The sequence below is a fragment of the Arachis ipaensis genome, chromosome B09 (genome assembly GCF_000816755.2).
Source record: "Arachis ipaensis cultivar K30076 chromosome B09, Araip1.1, whole genome shotgun sequence".
Taxonomy (NCBI): Eukaryota; Viridiplantae; Streptophyta; class Magnoliopsida; order Fabales; family Fabaceae; genus Arachis; species Arachis ipaensis.
In genome coordinates this window covers 135,545,344-135,553,678 of record NC_029793.2, presented here as the reverse complement: position 1 = coordinate 135,553,678, position 8,335 = coordinate 135,545,344, and the positions used below count along the sequence as shown (strand labels likewise).

Here is an 8,335-nt window from a genome sequence, read left to right as displayed (position 1 = left end):
GTGTCTTTAAGATTTTTTAGTTAAATCTGGCCTATGTTCTTGTCAACTTTTGCCTTTGGTTTCTTCCTTAAGAATTTGGCTTTCTAGATTATGTGTTCTTTTCTTTTCTGTCATTGTTCTGGTTTTTGTATTTATTATTTTTTTTTTACTTTGGTAGCTTTGTCTATATTCTTCATAAAAAGGAAAACTTGTTTAAAAATGTATGCACATATTGGTTGTTGCACCTAACAGAAATTTTATTTTATAGAAAGTTATTTTATGTTAAAACCTACAGACCAAAATCTAATGCTAAAAAAATTAACTGTATTATATCCCTGTACTACATATCATACAAGTTACCTTCCAATTGTATTATGAGTTTAATTTTGACATATTGATAGTTTAAAAGCGTTTTATACAGTCGACCAATCATATTTGATCTTTTGGGTGACCATTCACGCTGTCAATGTAAAAGATAGTTATTTTTACTAATGTGTCGTTACGTAATTAGATGTATATGAAAAAACTGTTTTACACTTACGGTGCATCAAAACTAAATTCTTTTAATATATTGTAAACTTTTGCTTGTTTGAAACTGAAGGTTAGATCTCTTCAGACTGATCACTATGAAAAGTATAATTTCCCTTAAAAAAACGCCAAAAATAGTCTTTAAGACTTTTATTCACCTGGAATCTCTTTTTTTTTTAATACATGAAATCTTTTAAACCCTCCAACCCTTGAAAATAGCTAACTTTTAATCTTTATACATGGTTTACATTTCATTTTAATGGTGAACCCTTTCTTGTAGGACTGGAATTGCATACATATCAAATGTGGCAGTGAGGGAAAAGTTTAGGCGAAAAGGAATAGCTAAACTATTGGTAGCAAAGGCAGAATCACAGGCCAGAAGTTGGGGTTGCCGCGCAATTGCATTGCACTGTGATTTGAAAAATCCGGTGGCCACTAAGTTATATCAAGGCCAAGGTTTCAAATGCATTAAGGTTCCAGAAGGAGCAACCTGGCCTCAGCCAAAGACATCACCTGATATTCAGTTCAACTTCATGATGAAGCTTCTCAAAAATTCACCTGCTTCTGTATCTAATTAGATACATAAGAGGAAGAAATATCTATGTGTGATATATTTAATGGAGGAGGAAAGGTGCTAGATGTGGATGGCTTGTAATTGGAGTGTGTATATAAGCAAACCAAAGATAAATCAAAATCACTTTGGAGCATTTTTTAGTTTGCTTCAGTGTCAAGTAAATTTATAGCTATTACAGAATTGTCCAGCCATTCTAAATTTCCCTTTTGAAACAAACGTTTAACTGAATCCAACATCCAATAGAAATTTGCACATTGAAAATCTTAATAAAGAATGTTTTGCTAATTAAGGAAACAAATTAAGTAATGAACATTCAAATCAGCTGCTTTTGTATTGAACTTCCAGAGCAGTGGGACTCTGCTTTTTTCTTCTAATTCTTTTCCTTCAAACTGTATTTTTCTTATGTCTATATTTTTCTTTCATTGTAAACATAGAAAAATAATAACCTGGAGATGGATTCAGAACTAATATTAGTACATGCAAAGTACAACAAAAATAGGAATTTAGGATGCTGCTCTCAAAATAGTACTTCTCACTGCAAATTTTATCACAGATATGTCGTATATTTCTAATCCTGGGACACTGAACGTACCCTTCACACCCATACAACTGAGCATCTCTGATATGTTCATTCACACTCACATTTGCAGTTGATAAGAAATAGAAAGCAAACGCTTTTCCAGCACAAAACTCAATTCTACTATGAAGCATTTAACTTGATTCTCTCAAAAATTTGTCCAAAGCCGATATGTCTAAACCTGCAAAGTCCTTCACAGCCGCTAGCACAGCAAGTGCAAGCTTCACAGCATCACCCTTACTTGGTGCCTACAATTCATTTTTGAATTAGTTGCAGACTTGCAGCATATTAATATTGCATATAAAAGCTCAAGCATAAGCCGTGAGAACGTTTTACCTCAATGTTAAGAGGAAGTACAGGATCGTGGAGTGAAAGTCTAAGAAGAAACCACCCACCATAGCCAGAAACTCGAACCTGATTGAAAATTAGATCAGACAAGCTACATTCTACAAATTATTGCAGAAAAATTCGAATACTGGTTTTGTATGGTTTGAATGCCCAAAAATATAGCCTTTATAACTTCTTGGATAATAACTTTTCGCAAATGCTAATTAAACATTAAAAATCTAGCATTAAGAAGGGACAGACATACCCCTTCATAATTTACAGGAGCCTTTCGTAGGTTTGGATCAGAGCCAATTGATTTCTCCAACTGCTTCAGCACAGTTTCCCCATATTCCCGGAAGGATCTAAAAGCTCTTGGATGTCAGTGAATTCATAACACATTTTTTCTAGTGGAGGAAGAATGTGGTTTCAAACAGAGAATCTCTACGCACACAGACTTACCCTCCTTTAAGATCTGGGTGGTCTTGGTTTATCTTTAATCTCAGTTCCATTGAAGAAGCCGGTTCGTGGAGTCCTTCTATTAAGTCAGTCAAAACCTTGCTTCCACCACCCATTCCTGAGGCCCTCACTGAGGCAAGTTTGTTTAAGATCTTGACCTGGACATGATTACATACAGAACTTGAAACTAATCTTGACACGAACTTAACTTACGCTTTTAGGTTGACTGGTTGAGCAGTTCTTTACATAATACCATAGTCTCTTTAACCAAGTAAACTACATTCCATGTTCAGTTTTGCAAAAAGGCACCAAAAATAAAATGAGAGAGAGAGAGAGAGAGAGAGAGAGAGGAGGAGGGGGGGAGGGAGGAAGAAAGTATTCATATGAATGGAGTAATAACTAATAAGAGATGATTAATTTGGCAATGAGTTGTCTGGCCAATACAATTAAAAATTTAAAACATACCATTAGGTATGCACCATCATCAAGCCAATGGTTCTCCTTGAGAGCTCCATGTCCACTAGTTTCAATCGCCAGATGTGACTCCTCACCAACAGAGTTCTGGCAACCAGATTGCTTCCATAAGTCAAATAGCTTATATTGTTTGAAATAAAATAACAAAGAAGCTATTTGATAATGGTTACAGTCAAGCACTCAGATGAAGGGCCTTTCCTTGACTAACTACAATGATTTGTATAATTTATTTATTGAATAACAGGCAAAGCATTCATCATACCAAACGAATAGCTTCATCAATCACATTTTTGTAGCCTCTTTTGAACCGATGGTGTTTCCCGCCTGATACAAAATAGCATTAGTAAGTTATTAACCATTTCTGAATACAAGAAATTCACAATTCAAATTGAATTATTGAAATGAATAAGGTTATAATAAACCCTTAAAGTGAGGTGGGAGAGGGAGACTATTAGATCATGTCAGCTTAGATTCTGTTATACCAAGTTTATTCTCAATAAATGTGGTAAGGCCATCAGAAGTGACACTGTCCGTGACAATAGTTGTACCCGGATGCTAGAAAAAAAAGATGATATAACGAAATAATTAATAATATTAACTATTCAGTGAATAAGGATTATAAAGCAAAGGCCAGATAAAGCAAAAATTAAGAGCCTTACTTCCTCAAGAACAATTGCTGCCATTAAGGCAATTAAACGATTCCGATTGAATTCACGGCCTTGAAAATCCACAGCAGCAGATCTAGTGAAGGTGATAGATCTTTAACAAATTTAAAACAGTATGCATGTGGCAAGACCAATTAGGAATAAGATCCTTACCTGTCCACATCAGTATCAAAGATAATTCCAAGATCAGCTTTGCTTTGAAGGACTGCCTTGGTTATAGCTCTCATAGCTGTTTTGTCCTCTGGATTGGGGATATGATTTGGAAATAAGCCTGTATACAGGAACGATTATTAATAAAGTCCAAGAAGTAAAGCTAGCTGAAATCATTCCTTTAGAATAAGGCACTAGAGTAAAATAATCAGGCACCATAGAATTGTCAACTTTCTGATAAAACATAATTGAAACAACAGAAATTGTAATTACCATCAGGCTCCAAAAATTGACTACCATTAGTTACTGCTCCGAGTGGTTCCAGAACCTTTTTCTGATTAATTATCAAAACGAAACATCAAATATTAAGTTTGGAGAAAGAGTCAAATGCACGTTGCACTTCAGCATTAGGCCTATTGAGGGCTTATAAATCATACATTTGTTGCTCTGCTAAGCTCAGCCCTTTTGATGGATTTTTCAAGAAAAAAATCATTTTACAAACAATTTTTTTTTTTTGGATAAAAGGTTTTACAAAAAGGTTATTTTAGAAAAACAATTAAAACTAAAGATTACAAAGGCTACTTACAACAAAGAAACCTCCTGCTCCATTGCCTGCATCAACAACTATATGGAAACCATCCAACGGCTTCTCTGTCAGTAGACAATGCAATATAAAAGATTAGAAAATAGGATCAGAACATTCAAAAAAACGACAGAGGAAAAACTGTAAATGCTACAATAAAAATAATAACACATAATGTCTCCCAATTAGAACTCCATTATTATCCACTTCATTTACCAAACAACTATTTATTATCATACCAATATCAAGCCATACCTATGCTTCCAGCTGCTTTGCGAACTGCCTTTACTAGGTCAGATGTATATACATTCATGTAATCAACTTGCTTAATAGATGATGAAGCCTTTCTCTCAGAATTTGCTAAATTTTCAGCTGTAAATTGATTGTATATATCAGCAGCTCGCTCTAATACGTCTTTGATATCAGTCTTTCCAAGTCCACCAGCATTTGTGAAAAATTTGAATCCATTCCGGTTGAAGGGCAGATGACTCGCTGTTCACATATAGAGATGTTTCATAAACAATTGGTGAGTTAAATATTCAAAATTTCATTTTATCCATGAGAAATTATTTTTCAATTACCAAAACCAAACTAAACTAACATAAAAGTGTCTGTCAAAACCCATGGATGTTAATTATTAACAAACAGGAAATAGTAAAAACAATTCATGACCAACAATACAATAACAAGCTAGTAAGGAAAACCACTCAGTCTAACAGCTAAAGGTTAAGGCATAAATAGTAGTTCCTTGACATAGTATATCAGGTTTCATGGCTAAGTGATTTTGTTTGAACCCTCCTTTCAACATTCTCCAAGATTCATTATAGTTTCACAAGAAGAAGCATGTGCAATACCAATCTCTACAGATAACTCAAAAGGGCTTTTGCATTGAAGAGCATGTTACAAACAAAATCTAAAGCTTTCAAACAACTATGATGTCTTACAGTTAGAATAGTGACATTCAGCTACAACCTCATCATGTACCTGTTATCATAATGGATCCATCAACAGGACACAAGAATGCTTCATCCTTTGTGAGTGTGCTATTGAACATGGCTGGTGTTGATGCTAATCTGAAAATGAGCAAACAATGGTATTAACTGACTAGGCCATTAGAATGGTCTTATCCATGGTGAAAACTACTAAATTAGGCAAACAAAAGAAAGACAACCAATTAGTATCATGTCTGACCCAATGAACAAATAAGGAGAAAAAACAAACACACACACACACACACTCACTCATTTGCAGATAGCTATCCATGATAGGTTCAAGAGACTACTAAACGTCAATATTATCAATAATTTTATGGTGTAAAAAAAACACTAGACATTTGATTATGGGGTTGTGGCTCAGGAACTCAGGTTGGTTTCATCTGAAGGTTATTAAACACTGATAAGACATAGTTAGGGTCAATTTAACAAGAGATCTCTTTGTCCAGATGCTTACTATCATTAGGGTTTAAACATGATTTCACCTGTCCTCATTATCAAATCAAGAACATAAGGGATAAAAAGTAATGCAAAAAATAAAAATATCACCCACCCATATTGGACAACTTCTAGGCCAGCACCAGCAAGACCACGAGAAATTGCATTCTGAAATTTAGCAAGTTTATAAGTAAATAGTCAGTTCTAGCCAAGTATTAGTTATTTAGATACATGCATGCTCTAACAATAGGAAGCCTGTAAAGAAAGACCCCTTTCATAATTATACATTTCAAGTTATTCATGACTTCAAATCACAATCCAAAAGCAAACTCAAATATTAAGTTTCTGTATTATGGAGAATTTCCAAAGGAAATAAAAAGAAATGAAGTGTAGAATATATTCCTACTCAAAACATTGACAAGAAGTCAAGAACAATATAAAGCAATAGATTTTCAAGGTTATATTGTTCGTTCCAACCTAATTTGAGACAGTAGACTTATGTTAAATTATATGTAGTTTCTAAGTCATAAAATTTTTTTAACATAAACAACAAAACCTTCTATATTAGATGTATTAAACAAATATTTCCACCAAATGATATAAGGAAACAAAAATCTAAAGTCTAACCTGTAGTAATTTGGCTGATATTCGGGAATCATGGCCAATAGAAACTCTCAAATTCTGAGAAGCAGCTGCTTTCTTTCTCTCAAATAACCATGCTGCAAAACCAGCGGCAATTGCTTCAGCAACCGGTTCAGTGAGGCTAATTGGCTCTCCCTCAACACCATCAACAGCCACACCACGTATGTCACTGTTTAAATTATTGTTATTTATATGTAAAAACCACAACAACAACAGGATGTAAGATCTAAGAAATGTTGGTCATCTAAACAAAGAGGAAGAAAAAATTGGGCTTCTACAGCTGGAAGCTGCCCAAGAAATACTCTAGTACTCTACTATGCAGTTGCAGTTAAAGTGAAATTAAGAAGATTGAATGATCAATGAATTATTCATGACACATTTAAACAGATCACAGGGCAGTGGTCCTGACCTGCCATTTTGAAGCCTTAGAAAATCAGTCTTGTCCAGATACGGAACAGCAATAGCAGATGCAGAAGCTGTAACCATGTTCCAAATGGAAGGAACAAACATCCATCAGAAAATTAACTTTTTTCATTTTAAAAAAATCCTAAAGGTAAGATACAAAACAAATTCTGTAATAATACAAATGAAATGCATGCTCATATACAGATGCTGATATATCAGTACATTTTGTACATATAAAAAACCTAGGAAGGAAGAGACAAAGAGATCAATATTCTACTAAATGTGTTCAAACTACATGATTTTCCAGTTATATTAACCTGTATAATGAGAGTCTAGAACAGACCATTGCAGTGAATGTTTCTCTGGATAATAAAATCATTGTTGGGTTTTGACAAATTGCGCAATTGCATGGATGGGTTGGAAGTCCATGCCAACTTCCCCGGTGGTGAGGGAAGCGAGTTGCGCATATAAGGGGCAAAATAGGCCCTCTGACTCTGTGAATGGAACTGCCTATTCTGTTGGTAGTAGCAATGTGACTGTGACACAAAAACATTTTGGACAATCTTCCCTGATGTTGCTGCATATAAACACATTGACACACCTTTATCAGATTTCATATATTCCAGGTTCATAAAATGCCTTTTGCTCTTTCATTCCCTCACCTATCTAATAATTTCCAATCAAATGTCAAGTTTTTTATTTCTTTTATTTTTTTAAAAGTATTTTCTAACTATCATCATGTCAAGTTAGTACTCAATCACTCTCTTGCTCCTACATAATCGTAAAATTATAGACGACGAGAATTCTGTGAATCCTGTTACGAACCATCCAACACTATCAATTTCAACCATTCTTCAATCAAACTCGATTTCATTTTATATCCCTTTATTTAACAATTCTTAGAGTCATTATTCTCCTCATAACATAATGGAAAAAAGGTGCAGTGATTCAAAGGTTGTACTGCAGAAGAAAACAGTCCATTCTGAGATAGAAAAATATTAAAGATAGAACACAAATTCAACAGGATGTTTTTCCGCACAATCAGAGTACGTATAATGTTATTCAATGATTTCAATCCATGATTACATTAAGAAAGTTCGAGAAAGAAAAAAATGATTGAAATGGAAGGGAAAATAGAATAGAGATTGAAAGCGGAACGGGGTAAGGAGAGGAATATGACCTGCCATGTTGAGACTGGATTGAATTGCTTCACAGAGAGAGGGAGAGAGACAGAGAGAGAGAGATGGTAAGTGGAAGAAAGAAGAACAAACTAGTTGGTAAAGAAGCTCGATGAATGTATTGCTGCTTCGTTTTTCACCTTTTTTTTTTTCTGTAACCTTCCACCAACTCTCTACTACACTTGCACGTGTATCGCACGTGACAAGAGCTTCAAGCCTTCAAAATAGTTGGTTGGTTGAATCACAACTCTGTCTAAATTACGTTTTTTCCCGATAGGAATGTGTGTTATATATTCTTCGTTTAATTAATAAGTAATGTTAGAGAAAAAAAAAACACAGTAAAACTTATTCTATTTAGTATTTATAA

The 8,335-nt window shown here is 34.3% G+C and overlaps 2 protein-coding genes and 1 long non-coding RNA gene across 4 annotated transcripts in view; 2 read left to right on the top strand and 1 right to left on the bottom strand.

The window, feature by feature from the left end:
* Nucleotides 1-617, top strand: LOC110266281. The gene is made up of 2 exons (XR_002353507.1): nucleotides 1-115; nucleotides 158-617. It is a non-coding gene; the product is annotated as an uncharacterized LOC110266281 (long non-coding RNA).
* LOC107617669 overlaps nucleotides 1-1,272 on the top strand; it is a 2,893-nt gene extending 1,621 nt beyond the window's left edge. Inside the window, exon 3 of the mRNA XM_021110637.1 lies at nucleotides 786-1,272. Coding sequence (XP_020966296.1) covers nucleotides 786-1,085 — 300 coding nt within the window. The 3' untranslated portion in view covers nucleotides 1,086-1,272. The remainder of the gene's footprint in view (nucleotides 1-785) is intronic.
* On the bottom strand, nucleotides 1,476-8,149 carry LOC107617668 (phosphomannomutase/phosphoglucomutase). 2 transcript variants are annotated; one of them, XM_016319486.2, is made up of 18 exons: nucleotides 7,971-8,149; nucleotides 7,134-7,367; nucleotides 6,795-6,861; nucleotides 6,371-6,554; nucleotides 5,859-5,911; nucleotides 5,298-5,386; nucleotides 4,569-4,805; nucleotides 4,317-4,381; nucleotides 4,004-4,064; nucleotides 3,734-3,851; nucleotides 3,575-3,656; nucleotides 3,398-3,470; nucleotides 3,178-3,239; nucleotides 2,907-3,002; nucleotides 2,445-2,599; nucleotides 2,251-2,347; nucleotides 1,995-2,072; nucleotides 1,476-1,906 (listed from the first exon to the last, which is right to left on the bottom strand). In XM_016319486.2, exons 1-18 carry the CDS (start codon nucleotides 7,975-7,977, stop codon nucleotides 1,793-1,795), a joined length of 1,872 nt encoding a protein of 623 aa, XP_016174972.1. In that variant the 5' UTR covers nucleotides 7,978-8,149; the 3' UTR covers nucleotides 1,476-1,792. The 2 variants fall into 2 exon arrangements, with proteins under 2 accessions (XP_016174972.1, XP_016174973.1); XM_016319487.2 differs by lacking the exon at nucleotides 7,134-7,367 and having other exon boundaries at nucleotides 7,971-8,144.

Bases quoted from the DNA above. Each gene is read 5' to 3' on its own strand.
- LOC107617668 (XM_016319486.2), bottom strand. The intron at 4,382-4,568 runs GTATGGCTTGAT...GTCTACTGACAG, and splicing joins CAAAGCAGCTGGAAGCATAG to AGAAGCCGTTGGATGGTTTC. The intron at 2,600-2,906 runs GTATGTTTTAAA...AATCATGTCCAG, and splicing joins ATGATGGTGCATACCTAATG to GTCAAGATCTTAAACAAACT.